This window comes from Sus scrofa, chromosome 1 (assembly GCF_000003025.6).
Source record: "Sus scrofa isolate TJ Tabasco breed Duroc chromosome 1, Sscrofa11.1, whole genome shotgun sequence".
NCBI lineage: Eukaryota > Metazoa > Chordata > Mammalia > Artiodactyla > Suidae > Sus > Sus scrofa.
The window spans coordinates 8938834-8958840 of NC_010443.5; the positions used below are offsets into that span (position 1 = coordinate 8938834).

The 20007-nt window shown below is 43.0% G+C and overlaps 1 protein-coding gene across 6 annotated transcripts in view; it reads left to right on the forward strand.

Moving 5' to 3' along the window:
* SERAC1 (serine active site containing 1) overlaps positions 1-20007 on the forward strand; it is a 67694-nt gene that overhangs the window by 3753 nt on the left and 43934 nt on the right. For 5 of the 6 annotated variants that reach the window (XR_002342361.1, XM_005654352.3, XM_021086400.1 and 2 more), the window contains exons 2-5: positions 10516-10613; positions 13233-13269; positions 16122-16258; positions 19250-19339. Coding sequence is in view for 5 of the 6 variants with exons in the window: in XM_005654352.3 (XP_005654409.2) it covers positions 10523-10613; positions 13233-13269; positions 16122-16258; positions 19250-19339 (355 nt within the window). In the remaining variant the exon portion in view is untranslated. Of the gene's footprint in view, positions 1-2131; positions 2349-10515; positions 10614-13232; positions 13270-16121; positions 16259-19249; positions 19340-20007 lie in introns of those variants that run through there. The other variant, XM_021086397.1, reaches the window with a different exon arrangement.

The following is a 20007-nucleotide window of genomic DNA, read 5'->3' on the forward strand; positions in this document are numbered from 1 at the left end:
ATTGCCTATTTTTATCTCTCTTATTTCTTCTCTTGGGGTTTTATTGTGGTCCTTCATTTGGAACATATTCTTCTGCCATCTTTTTTTTTCCTCTAATTTTCTGTTTTTATTTCTGTGTAACTTGGTTATGTTTCCCAACCTTGGAGAGGTGGCTTTTTTGTATGAGATGTCCTGTATGTCCCAGCAGTGCAATCCTGTCTTGCCATCAGTGCTGTATGCTCTAGAGGTGTCCCACATGTGGGCTTCATGAGTCCTTCTGTTGTGGTGAGCTGACTACTGCGGCTGGTCTGGTAGGCTTGATTGGGCCCTATTCCAGTTGTTTGCCAGGCCCTGCCTTGTGTGGGAGGCTGCCTGCCATGGGTTGGTAGGGCCAGGTCATGAGGCATTTGGGTGTAGAACTCCAGGGAACTCCAGGGGTGGTGTTGGCTCACTAGTGGGCACATTTGGGATCTGGGAGACCTTGGGGCTGGTGCCTGCCCACTGGCGGGTGATACCAGTTCCTGAACCTCATGGTGACCCTCTGATGGGCAGAGCTGGGTTCTGGTATCTGACTCCAGAACCCAGGGGTCCCAGAGGTGGCGCTGGACTGCTAATGAGTGGGGTCCTGACACCCCTGGCCATGGAGTCTAGGTTGTCCCAAAGTTTGTGTTAACCTGTTAGTGGGTGGGACCAGGACCCAGCCAATCCCAGGACAGGTGCTGAATTGCTGGTGGTGGGGCTGGGTCCATAGGCTGTGGGGCTGCAGTTGTCCCATGGGTGCTCTCCACCTATGGGTGGGTGAGGCTGGTCCCTAGGCTAGTGAAGGCTTTATGGTGGGCAGGGCCAGGAATTCTGGGGCTGATGCCTGCCATTGGTGGGTGGAACTGGGTTCTGGGGTGTCTGGCTGCAGGGCCCTGGGTCTAGTGCCTGCACACTGGTGTGTGCAGCCAGATCCTGGGCCCTTAGTGGGCAGGGCTGTAGCCAGGTGTGACTGTGTGCTCAGGAGTCTATCTGCTGGTGGGCAGGGCTGTGTTCCCACCCAGTTTGTTTCTTGGCCCAAGGGTTACCATTTCTGGTGCCTGAGGTTGATCAGCTAGAGGGAGGATTCCAAATGGTGCTTTGCCAGCACCAGTATCCACGTGGTAGAATAAGCTCCCCCAAATGGCTGCAGCCAGTGTCTAACCCCCCAGGGTGGGCTGGAGTTGCTTCCTGCCTCCCTGGAGATTCTCCAAGGTCAGCAGATAGGTCTGACCCAGGTTTGTTTCAAATTCCTGCTTCTGCCTTGGGTCTTAGAGCATGTGAGATTTTTTTATACACCCTATAAGAGTGTGTTACCTAACCAAACTGAGCTCTATTTGTTACAAATCCTCAGTCCTTTTGTCTCCCAAAGGCAAGAGATGAAATGAGAGACAGAGCAGTTTTTTTTTTTTTTTGCTTTTTTTAGGCCCACACCCCCAGCATATGGAGGATCCCAGGCCAGGGGTTGAGTCCAAGTTATAGCTGCTGCCCTACGCCACAGCCACAGCAACACCAGATCCAAGCCGCATCTGCAGCCTACACCACAGGTCACAGCAACGCCAGATTCTTAACCCTCTGAGCTAGGCCAGGGATTGAACCCTGAAACCTCATGGTTCCTAGTCGGCTTCGTTAACCACTGAGCCACGACGGGAACTCCTCCCAGAGCAGTTTTAAGCAGCAAAAATTTCATTAAGTGAAGCGAGCTAAAAGTACACTCCCAAAGAGGAGAGAAGAGAGCAGGCTGTCTGGCTGGAAACCAGAAGCAGCCACACAATGAGCGTAGAGCTAGTTTTTCGGACTAGTGGAAAGTTCCTCCTTGTGTCATTTGATTGACAAGGTGATTGACAACTTTAGATTATATAACTTTTCTCCTTGTGCACAGGCCCTTACCCCTAAACATCCAGGTGAAACTGAGGGGGTGGGGGACAAAAACCACAATGCTAGTTTATTATAAATATGGCATAATGAACCCCGGTTGTTTTGGGTTCCCTCTTAGGTCTTGGCGTGCCTGTGCAGTTTGGACAGCCCAGCTGTGTTTCGGACCTTCTACTTGGGCCTGATAAGGCCGGCCCTTAACCACAAAAGAGAGGGTCTCTGGGTCTGCTCTGGTCAGTGTCAAGGGGTGGGAGAAGGGGAAAATGACTTTGTCCAGAATGGGGTGGGACCTGCTCATGTCTGCCTTGCTGCCTAACGTGTTCACCCATGCACAGCAAAGCCAGTCTACTGATCCCGGGTTGTGCTGAAGGAAAGTACAGTGTTTTTTGCAACCTACTAAGCAAGGAGTCCAGGTGGATGATGCTCGGAAGACCCCAACTCTGCGATGTCTTTCAGGAAGGGGTTTCAAAGGCAAGGTGAGGAAGAGGCTTATGGGGAATGTGATCAGCTGGCGCACAGTTTTCTGTTTTGTGGGTGGTGAGGTAACCGAGTGAGGCCACAGGGCTTAATATTATCAACCTTCAACCGCCAGGAGCAAGCCCTCTTTGCTCTCGGTCATCACGAGATGGAAACCTGTTTAGGCTCTGGCTTCTTCGAAACAGCCTGAGGGATGTGCCTTAGACTTTATCTTTGAGATAGAACTGGGAGTCCTTGAGGTCAATTTATTGCTTAAGTTAAGGTTATTTCTCTGCCTAACCTGTCTTTGTTTCTGTATTTCTTAGCTTTTCCCATCAACTGCTAGGGCTAGTTTCTTTCTCTCTTTACTTGTGGAGGATCTAGGAGGATGCAGTATATTCTTTTTTTTTTTTATTTTTTTTTATTTTCCCACTGTACAGCAAGGGGGTCAGGTTATCCTTACATGTATACATTACAATTATACTTTTCCCCCCACCCTTTCTTCTGTTGCAACATGAGTATCTAGACATAGTTCTCAATGCTATTCAGCAGGATCTCCTTGTAAATCTATTCTAAGTTGTGTCCGATAAGCCCAAGCTCCGGATCCCTCCCACTCCCGGGATGCAGTATATTCTAATCACCAGTAAGCGGGGGACACACTAGGCCTTCTGTCATCAGGAAGGCCTCTTCATAAGTCTGCTCCGCTTCCATCCCCCCCTTTTTTTGTAATTCTCCTCAATCCTGAGGGGAATCGAGGTGATGAGTGCTCTGGCTACTTCTTGCTCAATGGGGGTGACATTTAAAAGGGGGGAGGATTTGAAGAGAGAAATTTTTGAGCCTTTATTTCAAAGAACACTGTGTCCCACATGGCATTTTCTAATTACTGCAAAACAAATAGAGAAGCCTTTTCTTTCTCTTTCTTGCTTGTTGTCTCCTTCCCTTACAATAATACTTTAGCGGGGAAAATGCTAATGACTGTCAGAAAGAGAGTAGCCATCTCTTTAATCAAAATTTCTCATGTATTGTCACTGGGAGCTGTATCTAATCACTTACGATGGAGCTTGATAATGTGGGAAAAAAGAATGTGTACATGTATGTGTAACTGGGTCACCATGCTGTACAGTAGAAAATTGACAGAACACTGTAAACCAGCTATGACGGAAAAAATAAAAATCATTCTTAAAAGAATTTCCCATGTTTTGGAACAGACGAGAAAACCAACCTAAGATTCCTTAACGAGTGTTTACACGGTCTTTTGATAAGTGCTCCATTCTCTTTTCTCCCGTGTCTACCAATAGACAGTTAGTTAGCACTCTCTTGCAGGACCTGCTGGGCTAGTTCAGATTTTTCCCCCAGTCTGTCCTCGGGCCAGCTGTCCTCCACTTCCACAGTAGAGTAGGGCTTGGAGGTCGGTTCCAGTTTCAGTATACACACTCATCTGTATGTTGTATTCTTTAAATTACAGTTTCCTGGCTATACCGTATTCCTGCCACATTCCTGCGTCATTGATATGGAAGGTGTTATTGTTACATCCTGGTCAGGCAGAACAACTGTCTTATGACTGATTTCTTCTCAGTAGAACTTTCCTTTTCCATATACCACATGTTATCTGGTATGAGGGTCTTTACAATAGGCCATGTCAGAGTAATATCTGAGTCCCACGGGGTTTCAGGGCATAACCAAATACTGCTTTTCAAAGTGCAACTCAATGCAAGACTGGTGTCCAAATCTGGGGTGCAGTTTCCTTATTCAGCAGGGCCCAAAGGCTCCCCCACAGGCAATATACACTGTCTTTGGAAAAGGCTCCCTATGCCTACCACTTGTACTGCCTGATAGAGCCCCTTTTTAGTAATCCAGGGACCCAAGGCTGTCAAGGCACAAAGTATAAATTACAGCCACTGGAGTTCCTGTCGTGGCATAGTGGTTAACAAATCCGTCTAGGAACCATGAGGCTGCGGGTTTGATCCCTGGCCTCACTCAGTGGGTTAAGGATCCGGTGTTGCAGTGAGCTGTGGTGTAGGTCACAGATGCAGCTGTGGCTCTGGCATAGGCCGGTGGCTACAGCTCAGATTAGACCCCTAGCCTGGGAACCTCTGTATGCCGCGGGTGCGGCCCTAGAAAAGACAAAAAAAGACAACAACAAAAAAATTACAGTTACTGCTCAAAATATCCCATAGTCCATGAGGGCCATAGGTTTTCCAGAGGTTGGTTTTTGGATTTCTGGCTCCAGTATAGCGGGCCATTGATGCCGTTTTGGCTTCCATTTGGATCAGCATGCTTGACAGGCTTTGCTGGCTGTTTGCATAGGTCCATTTTTGCCATTATTTTCTAGGTCTGATTTATGCATTGCCTCAAAGCTTCATTTGTCTCCCAGGCTGCTTTCTAACTTCTCCCTTCTTCCTAAAATAATACCCCTATTAATCCATCTGTCTGGGTTAATAATCGTTTTCCTTGCCATGACTGAACTCACTGGCACCTGTTTCTGCCCGACTCATCTTCCCTAACCTGGCTCCCAGGTTCCCAGTCTATCTCTTTTTGTTCTCTCAGGTTGTGGCCACTGTTGCCTGACCAGGTGCTGGTTCAGTTAGGGAGTGATTGCTTGGGAGCAGTTCAGGTTAAGAGTGTTCACCCCAAAGTGTTGGGTTCCCCAGAACAAAGTAGTATGAGTTGCGGTTTTGCTGTAATAAGGGTGGTTTCTATGGTCCATAAGGCCTCCCTAGGGCTTCTCTGGTTTGTCCATTGTTAGTCCCTACCCACCAAGTTACACTAAGTGACTCTGACTAGGGGCTAGCAGAGTCTGGAGGTAATTGTGGGGATGGGGCCTGCTTACAGAAACAGGCCAAGTGTATTATAATAAGAAACAGGTGATAGACCGCACTTTGCCATTATAACAACCAGAACCCTGTGGAGAAGTCACCATCCAATCCTATTGACACATAGTGATGGCTGGCTCCTCCTGCCAGTTGAGTGGCAGCTCTGAAAAATTACCTCATCAGCCTGGACCCCATGTAGTCAGTCAATCTCAAAAAATGGGTAAAGGGTAAATCTAGATTAGAGTGTGACAGAAATGGGTACTTCAGTTCCGTAGTAGTATAATTGTAGTGAAAGTAAAAAGTAGCTTTATCTTGAAAACTCAGAACTGGTCTCAGGGAATAATGTTCAGGATCAGAAAAGTTGGGGTTTTTGGTATGCAGATCAGCAATAGAAAAGTTACAGTCATTACCTTAAAGCAATGAGCCGTTCCTTTTGTTTCTTATTGTTTTCGTCTAAAGAAGATCCAAGATTCTTCACAGCTTGTGGCAGCAGCTTTCACCTTTGAGTTGTGATGGACCGGAGTTGTCAGGAGGTGCCAGAGGGACCACTCCTTTACCTGAGAGTGGTGGGTCCAAGGCTTAACGCCATCACTTATAACGGGAGGGTTGGTTACTAACAGAACCTGGAAAGGCCCCACTCTCTGGCAGTGGAAGGGTTTTCTGGGAGTATTTCTTTCCAGGTTTTACAAGGTACCTTGTCCCCAACCCCCCATTTTATCTGATGATGGGGCATCTGTAGGTTATGTTATCCTGATACTAGCAAATTTATGTCTAGCATTCAGAACGAATCCCAATGTTTGTACATACCTGAGAATATATGTCTTTTATCTTCTGATCAGAAGTTTGTCTGCTTAGCTGCTCAAAATAGAGAGGTCTTCTATACAGTGTCTCATAAGGACTCATCTGCAGTCTGCTTCTAGGGGTCACCCTGATTGTAAGCAGTGCAACTGGCAGTATTTTTTTCCCATGTTAAATTACTTTCTTGACGGATTTTGGCTGTGGTCCTTTTCGAAGTATAGTTTCGACGGATTTTGGCTGTGGTCCTTTCGAAGTATCTTCTCCATTTTCTCAGGTGACCAGGTCTCCAGGACACATGTGCATTCCATTTTATTCCAGGTTGCTCTGAAACCCCTTATGTAATGCTGACAATAGAAGCACTTCTCTTTTCACTCTGAATTGAGCTGGGGAGTCCAAACCTGGGAATTACTTCTTTAAATAAAGACTTCAACATCTCAGAAGCCCTTGTATCTGATACAAGAATGCTTCCACCCAGCCTGTGAAAGGTCTGCTGCTACCAGCAGATAATGAAAGTTTGCTTTAGTCGTGGACATGCCCACGAAATCTGCCTGCCAGTCTTCCCCTGGACCTTCCCCTACCTCCCCTGAGCGCCCATATCATGGGGAGGAGGCCCATTTTTTGTGTGATTTTTGACACAGGCCATCCACTTCTGTATAACTCTGAACAGTCTTGTACCTAATAGGTCTTTGAATAAAATCTTGTATCCATTGTAGAGTGGTGCTCCTCCTACAGTGGGTGTTCTGATATTTAGAGCCGAGTACTTCTTTCTTTACGCTTTTAGGAATCAAAACCTTTCCTTGGTTATTAACTAGCTGTGTTCCAGGTTCCAAACAGGTGGGGTTAAATCCCCATTCTCTTGACCTCTCAAGGTTACCAGGTGAGTATTTGGGGCTCAGTTGGTTTAGGCTCACACTCAGAATCAGAGCATGTCCAGAGGAGTTTTAGTTTGGGCCATTTCTTTAGCTGCTTGATCTGCTCTTTTGTTCCCTTTTGAAGTTAGACAGATTTCTGATCTCCTGGGCAGTGCATAATTGTTGCTTCCTTTGGTTTTTGTATCACATCTAGCAATCTCAGGATTTCTTGGACATACTTAATTTTTTTACTTTTGGAAATGAGCAGCCCCCCTCCTTCCAAATTCCCCATTGCGTGCATTACCAGGAAGGCATATTTTGAATCACTATAGATGATAATCTCACTTTTGTTGAGATGCAGGGCTTCTGTGAGTGATAATTTCTGCCTTTTTGGAGGAAGTATCTGGTAGTAGGGTTCCTTCCTCTAAGATTTCTTTTAAGGTCACTATTGCATATCCAGCTTTATGGTTAGCCATATGTGGCTATTTAAAATTAATTACAATTTAAAAAGATTAACTTTTCAGTTCCTTGTCACTCTAGCATATTTTTACAGTAGTAGTGCGGATAGAGAAAATGTTTGTCATGCACAAGTTACATTGGGCTAGAGCAGGTATAGATGAAACAAGGTTGACCATGTATTGGTAATTTTTGAAGCTGAGTAATGGGGTTCATTTTATTATTCTCTCTACATTTGTATACATTTGAAATTTTCCCTGGAAGGAAGAAACAAAGAAAAAGCATCCGTGACCTTTGTGAAGAAAATTACAAAAGATCTAAAAGAAGACATGTAGATATACTCTTCATGAATGGAGGGACTCCATGTGATATTAGTTCTCCCCCCATTAATCTGTGATTCAGTTCAGTTACAACAAAAAATCTCAATAGCCAAGATAATCCTGAAAAGAATGGGGGTAGGGGCACTCACTCTAGAAGCTATCAAGGCTTGTTTTAAAGATATAGGAATTAAGAAAAGCATTATGTTATTGACGCAGGATTAGACAAATATATCAGTGGAACAAAACTCCAGAAAGGGATCCTCAGTACGTTAGATCTTGGTGTAGGGAGGAGTCATATCTAATCACTGGGGACTCTATGGAGCAGCCAGAAATGTGAGGCTAAAACTAGAAGACAGTGTCATAGTAGCTAGAGGGGGAAGGAGGGAGTAATCAGATACTTCAGACAAAGAAAGTAAAATGAAAGGTGGCCTTAGCAACGAAGATGTCACTCATTGGCGACCTTAGGGAGGGCTCAGGGTCAGAGGAAGACACGCCAGGGAAAGAACCTGAGGAAGGAAAGGGGCCAGTGGCAGTAGCTGGAGGCACTTGGGGACATGGAGGGTTTACATTTTTTTTTCCAATTGTTTGGTTTTTGTTTTATTTTTGTGTTTTGCTGGGAGAACAGTGGACGTCCACTAGAAAGACCTGAAAGAGAGGGAGTGTGTGACGATGAGAAAGGCAGATAATGGATGAATCATGGTCCCCGTGGAAGTGGAAGACATGAGATGTAGAACATAGATGGTACATTTCCCTTTAGGAAGGGACGAGACCTTTTCCTCAGAAACAGGAAAGAATAATTCGGGTAAAAATCCGTTTGGAATCTGGAAAAGGGGATGTAGATAAAGATATGGATGTTGACCATATACGGATTTCCTGTGGCATTAGGAAGCTTAGGCTGGAGGGTACCTTATTTGCTTGGGTCCCTTTGAGTGCCCTTGGCAGGGAGAGGACAGCCGTGTGTAATCCTGAAGCATTTCTGTTCAAGCATTTCTGTATAATGAAAGCTCAGAAGAAAGGTATCAAACATTTCTAACTCCACTGATTGTCATATCTTTTCTCATTCTAAATCACTTTCATTGCAGTCTCTAATTTGATGTTTATGATTGTGTGTGTGTATTAATGGGCCCCCTTCCCATTTGAATACTTTTGATCCATACCTGAATTGATCCCTGCTTGTAGGTATGTGGGCAGAAGTTGAGGGCTTTCATAGTCTTAATTTTCTGAGTGAACTAATAGGCAGGGTCGTTGGAGAGGGCCAGAGGCAGGATGGGACGCTTGGCAGAGTATGTGCATGTTTAGAGCGGTCCCTGTGGGGATGAGAGGAGAACTGATTAAGGATGGTAACGATCATCCTGAGAACCCGCTCCCAGCTCGTCTTGTCTTCCCTGCGCCCTGTGTTGGCTGTCCCAGTGTGGGAACAGAGAAGGCACACGTTTCAGGTTAGGGCTGCAGGGGGCGGGGCCCTGGTGTTTAGGGAGAGGCGGGGAGGCAGAGAGCTGCCCCCAGGAGCCAGGCTGGGTAGGGAGGCAAGTCCAACCTCAGATGGCTGCTCAGTCCTGGCAAGGCAAGGATGGAAGATTTGCTGAGGCTCCAGAACAGTGAACTAGAAATAATCAAGACACTAAGAGAGTTTAAAGTTAGAGAGTTAGAAGGGGAGCAGTTTATTCTGGAAAAAGCTGAAATGGCCGATGAAGTCATTTGCAGAAATCTAGAGGGAAATAAAATGAGGAAGTATATTTCCAGTCTACTTAGATTTGTGTCCAGGACTTGGTGGCAGGAGACGCCGTATTTAAAATAATACCATGCCTGTTTTTAGGCCAGAGAGGTAATAGTAAACAATATTCGTATAATGTTTTAGAGTTGACATTATAGTTGACACTATATTTAGTTGACTGCTTTCATAGTAGGTGTCAGGATTGAAGGAAGCAGTACATGTTTTTGCTCTGCATTCTCACTAACGTGCAAATCTTAAAGCAGTTTACATCTCATTCTGCCCTGGTTTTGTAAGCACCTCCTCCAGTGCTGTCTTTACATCACTTTTACCATTACCTTTACATCTTGGAGAGAGCCCAGCAGCGCTTCAAATGAGTGAGAAAATGAGAAACTGTGGTCTTTAAGACAGTGACCTTTTACAAGTTTACCTGTTGTCTCAACTGGTTTGCTTAGTCATCAATTAGTGTATTAGGATCCCAAGAAAGAATGTTACAGCTTTTTATTTTGTGTTATTGCTAACAGATGTTTCTAGCACCTGTACACCACGCAGTTTCCCTCTAATCCCTGTAAAGCTGCTGGAAGTTTTTAAAATGTTGAACCAAAGGACCACTGCTCACATGAATTCCTCAAGCACCTTCTTTCTTTTCCCTTACCGCAAAAGAAAAAAGAACAACTGTCTCCTCTAAAGACAGTCTGATGTGGTTCTAGAATGCTGAGTTGTTCTAGAAATCATTACGTCGTCTTTAGATCATCTTTATGCAGCTGAGGAAATGGCTGCGCAACATCCCTTTCTCTGACAGGATGCCACCAAGTAACAACTTTCAAGATTTTATTTTTTATTTACTTATTTTTGCTTTTTAGGGCCACCCCAGCGGCGTATGGAGGTTCCCAGGCTACAAATCAGAGCTGTAGCTGCCGGCTACACCACAGACATAGCAACGCGGGATCTGAGCCGTGTCTGCGACCTACACCACAGCTCACGGCAGTGCTGGATCCTTAACCCACTGAAGGCCAGGGCTCGAACCTGTATCCTCACGAATGCTAGTCGGGCTTGTTAACCCCTGAGCCGTGAAGGGAACTCCAGGGAGAAAATTTTTTTAATTGAAAAGTTTTTTTCTGCATCTAGAAAAATCTAATTCTGTGGGCAACCTATTGTGACTATGTCATATTCTTACAGTTAAAAGAAATATTTTTAATTAGCTGCTAAGTTAAATTTGTTACAATTTTTCTATTTAGACACAGAATGTCTCTGGCTGCGTATTGCGTCATCTGTTGCAGAAGAATGGGAACCTCAGCTCCTCCGCTGAAAAGCCACACATACTGGAGAGAGATCAGTGAGTGCGGTTTAAACAACCTTTGCTTGTAGCAATAGTGATAGAATTGTAGTTAACTTTCCAGTCTATGAAAACTCCTTTAACCATTATAAATCTCAGATTTTTTTTGTGTCTTTCCTCTGCAATGGTTTACCCCAAATTTGTAGGCCCAGCACCACACATACTCCTCTTTCTTGGGGTCTTTTTCCTCCTCTGTGTTTCCTGTCAGATTCACACTCATTCTTCTAAACTCAACTTAAGTGTCACTGCAAGCTAGTGGAGCAGCTGCTTATTAATAAGCTCCTCTAAAACACGGGGCCAGGCATATGTATTAGGTTCTGAGAATTCAGTGGTGAGTCAGGAAGATGTTTTGCTTGCCCTAAAGGGACGTAGGATCTAGCACTAACCTACTATTTTCATTTATTAATCTTTATTTATATTATTTATCATTAATCTTTATGAGAATATTGGGCTGAGGTCATCTTTCATTCATCCTACTGTGTGCCAGGTTCTGTATTACTGGGCCCTGAGGAAACCGTATTGCCTAAGACACAGTCCCTGTCCTCATGAAACTGCCCTTTGATCTTTAAGAGAGATCAGTTTTTTTATTTTGGGGGGTTTTTTTTTTTTGGCTGTGCTCATGGCATGTGGAAGTTCCTAGGCCAGGGATTGAACCTGCACCACAACAGTGACCTGAGCCGCTGCAGTGACAATGCCATATCCTTAACCACTGTGTCAGAAGGGAATTCCGAGAGATCAGTTTTTAAGGTAGATTCTTTTCATCTAGAAAATGCTGTGATTTTGTATTTTAAAAACCAAAAAAAAGGAGTAAGGACAGAGAAGGGAGCTTTTCTCTCTCATTATTTCCAGCAGAACAAGCTCAAGAGTGGTGAATATACTTTAGATGGGGGAAAAGGCTGTGTGTGCATTCTGTTCCTAGGGCCCATTGAAAAAGAACACCCATGGCGGCGGGGGGTGTGTGTGTGTGTCTCGGGGTGAAGACCATCCCAGAGGGGTTGACACTCCAGGAGCTCCAAGGGTCTGATCTCATCCCCACAGACTCTCTGGAACAGTCCTCTTTCCTGTTCTGGAACCGCTAGGTCCTGGAGTTCGGGAGCAGTGTCCGTCTCCCTCAGCTGACGTATAGGGAAGTCGGGAGGACAGTTTCTTATCCCTCAGGAGGGAGGGGAAGTGTGTTCTCGGCAGCATAAGTTGAAGCTCCAAACAGAGGGCTACCTGCGTACACCAGCAAATCATGGATTTCATGGATTTTTGTGCGTTTCCCTTAGTACCTAACCATCATGTATTTTTGTGTTCAGCATGTATGACAGAAACTTGACTATAGTGGCTTAAATTAGTAAGGTTTTTGTTTCTCTTACATAAGAGAAAGTCAAGATGGAGACAGTTTAGGGCAGGAATTGCAGTTTCTCAATTCTCCCATCTTCCCGCCCTATTATGTTACTGACCTCATGGTCATAAGATGTTGCTAAATCCCAGGATGTCAAGAAGGCAGAAATGTCAGAAGCTGTGTTATGAGGCTTTGTCTTTTTATTTGATGAGGGAATCTCTCTCTGTGGACTTCTATCTATATCCATATGTTTATGTAGATATATTGCATCAATATATACATTAGCTACAGCTGTGTTGCACAACCAGCTGTCACTGCAGAGGAGTCTGGGAATTTGAATATTTGTAGGTTATGTTAGTTAAGGGGCTTATGTGTATTGTTTAGGCAGCTAGCTGTGTCTGCCACTAGGACTTTAAGATTAAAAAATGTTTTCCATGTTCCAAATAAAACAGTTATAAATAAACTTTTAAAATGTAACCTATATTTTATTTTATTTATATCTTTGTTTTTTTAGGGCTGCATCTGTGGCATATGTAGGTTTCCAGGCTAGAGGTTGAATAAGAGCTGCAGCGGCTGGACTACACCACAGCCACACCAACGCAGGATCCAGCCACATCTGCAACCTACACCACAGCTCACAGCAATGCCGGATCATTAACCCACTGAGCAAGGGCAGGGACCGAACCTGCATTCTCAGGAATGCTAGTCAGATTTGTTTCCGCTGAGCCACAATGGGCATTCCTGTAACCTATATTTTAAATGAGATTACCTATATATGTCACTTAACTACCAATTATGACAAAATTACTTTAGAAAATATCATTTTATGTCCCCGCTTCACAAACATAATCCCTTAATATGTGTTAGGTAGTGATAGGGAGTATTCTCCTCATTCCTTTATTTAATTGGTCGTGAACTAAAAAAAAAGTCAGAAGGGAAGTTAGCTCCCTGGACGTTCATTCAGTGGAAGCACTGTAGGCCTGGAAGCATCAGTGGTGCAGCAAAACAAGGGTCTTTTCCTGATGTGGTGAGGGATGGCGGAGGAAGGGGTGAGGAAAGGACAGTGGGTGTGAAATTTCGATCGTATTTTTGTACTCAGTGCCTCTAGGGTCATTCTTAAGGTATCTGGAGATAAAGCATGTGTTGATAGGAAAAAATATTAATGGGAAAATATCAATAACCTCTTCCCTGAGTATGTATGACATTGGTAGAAATTTATACTGTTGGCTATTTCCTGTCATATTTTAAAAATGAAATTCATCACATTGACTTTTTTCCCTTTCTTTTTGAAGGAAATTTAATAAAGTTTACTGGATCACTTATTTTAGGGTAAGTGTCAACTGTGAAATATTAATTGGCTTCTTTGTACTACTGTTTGAAATCTCAGTGGAAGTGATTTACAGCTAGCATGAGGTAGTGAAATGGTATAGATTTTGGAATCTATAAACATGTTGACACATCACTGGTTAATCCCTAGTTCTACCAGTTCAGTGTTGTCTTGATTCACTTACTTAAACTCCTGAAGAGTGTGGTTCAGGTTTGATCCCTAGCCTAGAAACTTCCACATGCCATGGACGCAGCCACAAAAAATTATTATTTTTCAGAGTTCCCGTCGTGGCTCTGTGGTTAAACGAATCTGACTAGGAACCATGAGGTTGTGGGTTCGATCCCTGGCCTCACTCAGTGGGTTAAGGATCCAGTGTTGACATGAGCTGTGGTGTAGGTCACAGATGCGGCTCGGATCCCTCGTTGCTGTGGCTCTGGCATAGGCTGGTGGCTGCAGCTCTGATTAGACCCCTAGCCTGGGACCCTCCATATGCCCCAGGTGCAGCCCTAGGAAAAGACAAAAAATATATATTATTTTTCATCCTATTTTATTTCCTTTTTTTTTTAGAGAGAGGAGAGGTATGTTAAGTATATATCTGAATACTGTTCTAGTGTTTTGTTAATAATACTTGTTTTCATTAGTATAAACATAAAATCGTCTTAGATGATAAAATGATAAAGAAGATGTATTTGCCATTTTATCCAGATATATACATTTATCCATGACATTGTAAGGTAATGACTTTTTTCTTTGACTCATTCCAGGCGAAAGATAAAAAAAAATGTATATTCTTTTCTATAGAGCAGTTTCTTTGTATCACAGTTATATTCAGGAATATAGTGAAAATTATTCATAATTTCTAGTAAAAAATTTTGTCTTTCATGGAAAGCATAATATGAATACTGAATAGATTTGGGTTTTTTTGGCCGCTCAGATAGATTCCTCAACAGAGGAGATGACTCTTGAGAGCTTCCTCTCTGTTCATCTGGTGCTGGCCTTTGCCTGGCCTTTCTGTCTTACCTGCTTTGCTTTAGGGTGGAAAGCTCAGGAGAAGCCTTAATATAACTGTCGTTTCTAAGCTCCGACTGCTGACAGACTGCAGCCTTTGTGTCTGGATTTAGGGAGTGTGTAGGTCAATCTGATTAGGGGAAAAATCCTTCATTTGGGGATACACAGCAAACAACCTTGTTTTTCATATTTTAAATTTATTTTAGGTATAACTCTTAGGAGAGGACAAATTTTCATATACTGGTGATAGGAGTACAAATTGACTAATCTTTTTGAGAAAACATTTTGGCCTTGTCTGGTAAAATTGAACAATATGTATACTTTCAGAAAGTCTGTAATTTTACTTCTAGATAGTGTACCCTAGAGGAGCATATACATATATGTACAGTGTAGATTCATACCATTCGTAACAGTATTGTTTGTAACAGACTCAAACTAGGCCAGCTGTGGTGGAACAGATAGTGGTAGTAGAGCCATTCAATGAATGAATCACATAGCATGTGAAAATGTAAATGTATGAACTCCAGCTACATGCAATAACACGGATGCATCTTACAAAGCAGATGGCTGAACAAAAGAATACACACAGTGGCATTCCACTCCTGTGACATTCACAGACAGACAAAACTAAGTTCTGATGTTTAGTTTATTATTATTTTTAGGGTCACACCTGAGGCATATGGAAATTCCCAGGCTAGGGGTCCAATCAGAGCTGCAGCTGCCAGCCACAGCCACAGCCACAGCCTCACAGTATCCGAGCTGCATCTGTGACCCACACTATAGCTCATGGCGACACTGGGTCCATAACCCACTTAGTGAGGCCAGGGAGCGAATCTGCATCCTCATGAATACCAGTCAGCTTTGTAACCCACTGAGCCACAACTGGAACTCCAGCTCTGTTGTTTAAAAGTGCATGCTGGCGAGGACATAGCTTTGATCCCTGGCCTTGCTCAGTGGGTTAAGGATCCGGCGTTGCCGAGAACTGTGGAGTAAGTCGCAGATGTGGCTCGGATCCCACATTGTTGTATGGCTGATCCTATGTAGGATCCCATGTTGTATGGCTGTGGTGTAGGCCAGCAGCTGTAGCTCCAGTTCAACCCCACGGCTGTGGTGTAGGCCAGCAGCTGTAGCTCTAGTTCAACCCCAAGCCTGGGAACCTCCATATGCTGCGGGTGTGGCCCTTAAAAAAAAGACAAAAAAAAAAAAACCCCACACAAAAAACAAAGGTGCATGTTGGGAGTTCCTGTTGTGGCTCAGTGGAAAGCAAACCAGGCTAGTGCAGGTTCACTCCCTGGCCTTGCTTAGTGGGTTAAGGATCCCATGTTGCTGTGAGCTGTGGTGTAGGTTGCAGATGTGGCTCAGATCTGGTGTGGCTGTGGCGTGGGCTGGCGTCTGCAACTCTGATTGGACCCCTATCCTGGGAATTTCCATATGCCATCGGCGTGGCCCTAAAAACAAACAAAAAGACAATAAGTAAACAAAGGTGCATGTTTAGGTGGTAATCTATAAAGAAAAGCAAGGATGTTATTATAGTAAGAGAATAATAACTAGCCGTAGAGATGGGTGCGGGTCAGGATCAGGGAGGGACACACTTGGATGTCGGATACTGTTACAGCTTTGTTTCTGTGCCTGGGTATGGTAATGCAGCTATTCATTGTTAGTTGGTAACCCGAAATGTGTGTCTACATTTATACGTATGTATGTATAATATGTGTTGTATGCACATTACTCTGTATTGTTTCCCAATAAAAAAGAAAGAAGTTCTGTGAAAAGCTCAGTAAAAAAAGTGGCTCCTGTGTTATATTTAGATCATATATTTATGATGAATTTTTTGTTTCTTTTTAAGGGGTTCTCTATTTATTACTTATGAAGTTCTGGCCCTGAAGAAGTCTTTGACATTAGATACTCAAGTGGTAGAAAGAGAAAAAATGAAGTCATATATATATGTGCACACAGTTTCTTTAGATAAAAGAGAAAGTCATGGTAAGTTCATAGTAAAGTAATCCCATCTTTGTGAACATGTATAGTAATTCCATCTTTGGAAGCTAGTTACTGAATTTAAAAATGAGTATTTAGGAATGTAAATTGGTATATCCACTGTGGAAATTAGTATGGAGATTCCTTAAAAAATTAAATACAGAACTACTATATGATCCAGCAATTCCACCCTTGGGTATTTATGCGAAGAAAATGCTAAAAGGCTTATGCACCTCTCTATTCGCTGCAGCATTATTTACAGTAGCCATGGTATGGAAACAACCTGAGTGCCCATCCATAGGTCAGTGGATAAAGAAGGTGTGTTATATGTATACAATGGAATATTAGCTGTTAAAGCAAAGAATGAAACCTTGCCATTTGCAACATCATGCATATATCCCAGAGGATGTTATCCTAAGTGAGATAAGTCAGATAGATAAGGGCAAATACTGTATAGTTTTACTTATATGTAGAATCTAAAAAATAAACCATGAATGAACATAATAAAACAGAAACAGTCATTTATACAGAGAATAAGCAGGTGGTTGCCAGAGGGGTGAGGATGAGGGGAAGAGCGGGAATAGGTGAGGGAGATTAAGAGGTATAAACTGTCGGTTAGAAAATAAATGTGAACTGTACAGTGTGGGGATATGGCCAATAATTACGCAGTGTTTTGTTTTTTTTTTTTTTTCCTTTTCTATGTCTGCAGCTGTGGCACACAGAGGTTCCCAGGCGAGGGGTCTAATCGGAGCTGCAGATGCCGGCCTATGCCAGAGCCACAGCAACGTGGGATCTGAGCCACGTCTCCGACCTACACACCACAGCTCACGACAATGCCGGATCCTTAACCCACTGAGTAAGGCCAGGGATCAAACCTGCAACCTCATGGTTCCTAGTCGGATTCGTTAACCACTGCGCCACGACGGGAACTCCTAATTACACACTGTTTTGTATGTGGACTGATGGTGACTAAATTTATTGTGGTGATCATTTAAAAATGTATAGAAAATATGGCATCACTGTGTTGTATACCAGGAGCTGACACAGTGTCGTAGGTCAGTTATACTTCAGAACAGACAGACTCATAGGAAGAGAGATCAGGTTTGTGCTGACCAGAGGGGCGTGCGTGGGGGGAGGGGCATTGGATGAAGGTGGTCAAAATGGACAGACTTCCAGTTGTAAGTTGTACTAGGGAGTAATGCTGCACAACATTAATAAATGTAAATATAGATGTACCTAACACTGCTGTCTGTTACTTGTCAAAGAGAGTGAACCTTAAAAATTCTCATCACAAAGAAAAAAGTTTTTTTCTCTTTCTTTAATGTTTGTGTCTATATGAGATAGTAGATGTTCACTAAACTTACTGTGGTCATCATTTCATGATGTATGTAAGTCAAGCCATTGTGCTGCACACCTTAAATTTACATTGAGCTCTATGTCAGTTGTATCTCAGTAAAACTGGAAGAAAAAAACTTTAAATGAGTATTTAAAACAGTGTTAATAAAGTAAGTTCAGTTCACTAAGAATCACCAAACTCTGTGAGAATCAAGTTCCTAAAGAATGAATTGAAGGTCAGATTTTGAACTTTCTTATTTAACCCACATTTACAGCTCTCCTGTCCTTGAGTCAGTCACATGAAGACCAGCCAGATGTCTTGGCCTAAACTTGGAGTTCCACACCTTTTTGAGGGCTGTGTCAGTTCGGAGGCTGGTCCTCAGTTTATTTAATTTTTTTATTTATGTTTTTATTGGTTGATTGATTGATTTTGCTTTTTAGGGCCACACCCACGGCATATGGAGGTTCCCAGGCTAGAGGTCCAGTCGGGAACTCTGTCCTCAGTTTAGCAAGCATAAGAACATGATTTTGTGGAGTTCCCATCATGGTGCAGTGGAAACGAATCCAACTAGAAACCATGAGGTTGTGGGTTCAATCCCTGGCTTTGCTCAGTGGATTAGGGATCCGGCATTGCCGTGAGCTATGGTGTAGGTCTCATGCTTGGCTCGGATCTGGCATTGCTGTGGCTGTGGTGTAGGCTGGCCGCTGTAGCTCCCATTGGACCCCTAGCCTGGGAATCTCCATACGCCACGAGTGCGGCCCTAGGGGAAAAAAAACATGATTTGTCCCTTAGAAATACGTTTGCTCTAAGGCATTTTTTCATGCACACTAAACTCATGAGATGGATTCATAAATATGAATACCAGTTTATTTCCAGAGGGAAAAAAAATCGGTCGTGGAGGCTGCAAAACCTGTTTTTACTGGTCAGAACATTTCCCTTTGCCACATTTAGGTCGCGTGGAAACCCAGTTAGTAATCAGACAGTTGCTTGATGCACATGAAGTTTTACAGCAGAGGAGGCTCTTTAGTCAGAATATGAGTAGCCTTGTATTTACATCACATGAGAATTACAGCTCCTATTCCTATATCATCAGCCAGAATAACTGCCTCTGAGCATGTTATGGTCCTTGAGTGGGCAGGTTTTGCTGCTCCTCTGTCAACACCTTATAAATCACCACTCTCTCCTATTTGTATTTATTATTATTTTACCCTCCTGTAATTTCAACCTGCTTTTATGATGTGTTACAATTTCAGTTCCACAGGTAATCTTTATAGCTTATAATTTACCTCTAGAGTGAAGCTTAACCTCATTAGTAATGTAGTGCCACACTTTACTTAGAGAGGGGTATTTTTAAGTGACGTTTTCTTGAATGGTATATGAGGCTTTTTGTTACCTTTAGTTAGATAATGTTTTTGCTTTTGTTTTGTTTTTACTTTTTTCCTGACTAGAAAAGCAGTCTGATTTTGGGATCTAGAGTTCTGTGTTCCCATAATGGTTTTAGTTGCTGTAATAGTGACAATAAAAAGAGACAGTTCTGTTTTATATTTTCTTTTTGGAAAAAATTGAAGTTTTGTTTGTACTTTTTTTTTTTTCTTTGCAGTATTAGAGTGTAGCGTTAACGAGTACATACTTGGTTTTATTTAAATTTGTAATCATTTTAGGAATCACCTACCAGGCAAGAAAAGAACTCCACAAAGCAGTAAGAAAAGTATTGGCAACATCAGCCAAGATATTACGGAGTCCATTTGCTGGTAAGCTCACACATTTAACATAGAGTCCTTATTGGTAAACTGAAAGTCATTCAGAGATAAACCTGAGATTTTTTTTTTCCTTTTCTTATCGTGACATTTATTATAGCTATGGAAAATTGAGTAATGGTACTCTCTTCAGCTATATTAATTTTAAGGGACTGTTTTCTTCTATCTTTGTGAATGCATCGTTGTTAGTTATAAGTAAATATGGAAACTATGCCCTTCTTTTGATGAATGTTTCAAAATTTAAAATTCATCAGAAAATTATTCCCATGCTTTCTTTTTTTTTTTTTTTTGCCTTTTCTATGGCCACTCCTGCAGCACATGGAGGTTCCCAGGCTAGGGGTCTAATCAGAGCTATAGCCGCTGGCCTACGCCAGAGCCATAGCAATGCGGAATCCGAGCCTCGTCTGAAACCTACACCACAGCTCTCGGCAACGCCGAATCCTTAACCCACTGAGCAAGGCCAGGGATCGAACCTGCAACCTCATGGTTCCTAGTCAGATTCGTTAACCACTGCGCCACGACGGGGACTCCTCCCATGCTTTCTGATAATAAGAACATTGCATCAGAAATGCACATTTTGCAATCTGGCAAATCTACGTTGTGGAGCTAGCTATAAAACAGCTGACCTGATCTCTTTAAAAAGTTGGCATCATTGGAGTTCC